Source organism: Sphaeroforma arctica, assembly GCF_001186125.1.
Source record: "Sphaeroforma arctica JP610 unplaced genomic scaffold supercont1.8671, whole genome shotgun sequence".
Taxonomy (NCBI): domain Eukaryota; class Ichthyosporea; order Ichthyophonida; genus Sphaeroforma; species Sphaeroforma arctica.
The window spans coordinates 47-1,199 of NW_014031887.1; the positions used below are offsets into that span (position 1 = coordinate 47).

Below are 1,153 nucleotides of genomic sequence, written 5' to 3' on the forward strand. Positions count from 1 at the left end.
TCTGAATGCTGTATAGATGATACCGTTCGTGCTACATAGAACCGAGACGTATACATGTTTACATCTATCAATATTGATGTAGACCAACCGATTCTCACACCACCCGTCATACGCAAAATGTGCGTTTACATTCAAAACTTCTCACTAAACACAGAGCAGGATGATGTTGTTGCGAGTAGCTACAGTGGGTCAGCCTATCACACAACGTGGAAGTGTATGCTATACAGCTGGCCTTGTAAGTGTAAATGCAAGTGACTAGGGTATGACATACAGTAGCACGCCACACAATACGCATGCTTACTGGAGAGCAGTCACTTACACCTGAGTGGGGTTTGTCAAAAGCCCGTATAAATAGGTACCCCATGGGCCAGGCAGTGAAGCCTTTTAAAAGGCACAAAAGTATATAAATATTACAGAGTGCGGGCAGACAATCGAATGAATAAACCATACTATACTCATCTGAATCACACTGAATCTACCACATGAAACGTGTACCTATCTCATCGTCGTGATGGTTCTCAATCTTCGCGAAGGCGGCCTTCAGATCTAGGTGGCGTAGGGCCGCTATAGACCCGCTTCTGTACGAGAAAAGACCCCCGGGTACCAGGTTTCCGGCCAAACTCAGCCTTGTTCGGGCCCTATTGGCATTCTGGCTATCAGAGACCGACAGGCGTTGACCTGTTCCTTTGACTGGTACGCCATTCGATACGTATTGAAGTGATCTTGAAGATGAGGGACCGGCTTCCAGTCCTCGCGATGGGTCGGGAAGAGCACCGTCAGACTCGGCATGATGTATCTCTGTGGTGGAAGTGAAGGTGTACTTTACTTAGCTTATGTATATACGCTTTGCGTATGAAGACGTACGCATATGCATTAAAAAAACACATAAACTCTGGGATATGCGGCTGTGACGACGAGTGGCTAAATAACAGACGTCGGAGTGAGTATCAAATGGCACCATCAATCTCAGTACGTCCAAATCGCAGAATATATACGAAAAAAAAACGATATATCCCGTATGACATATATGCATGCGACGCAAGGTGGATATATACATGACCGTGAAAATCAAGTAGGTGGGGCGACCTCGTATTCTAGTGTATACAGCTATTTTCATAATCGTGAGTTCGTGATACATGATTATAATTATAAT

General features: G+C 44.8%; 1 protein-coding gene across 1 annotated transcript; it reads right to left on the reverse strand.

The window, feature by feature from the left end:
* Window positions 1-475: 475 nt before the first annotated feature.
* Window positions 476-798, reverse strand: SARC_16699 (hypothetical protein; the record flags this gene model as incomplete). The annotated part of the gene is made up of 1 exon (XM_014289199.1): window positions 476-798. A coding segment is annotated over one exon (323 nt), but the record flags the coding sequence as incomplete, so codon positions are not given.
* Window positions 799-1,153: the final 355 nt, after the last annotated feature.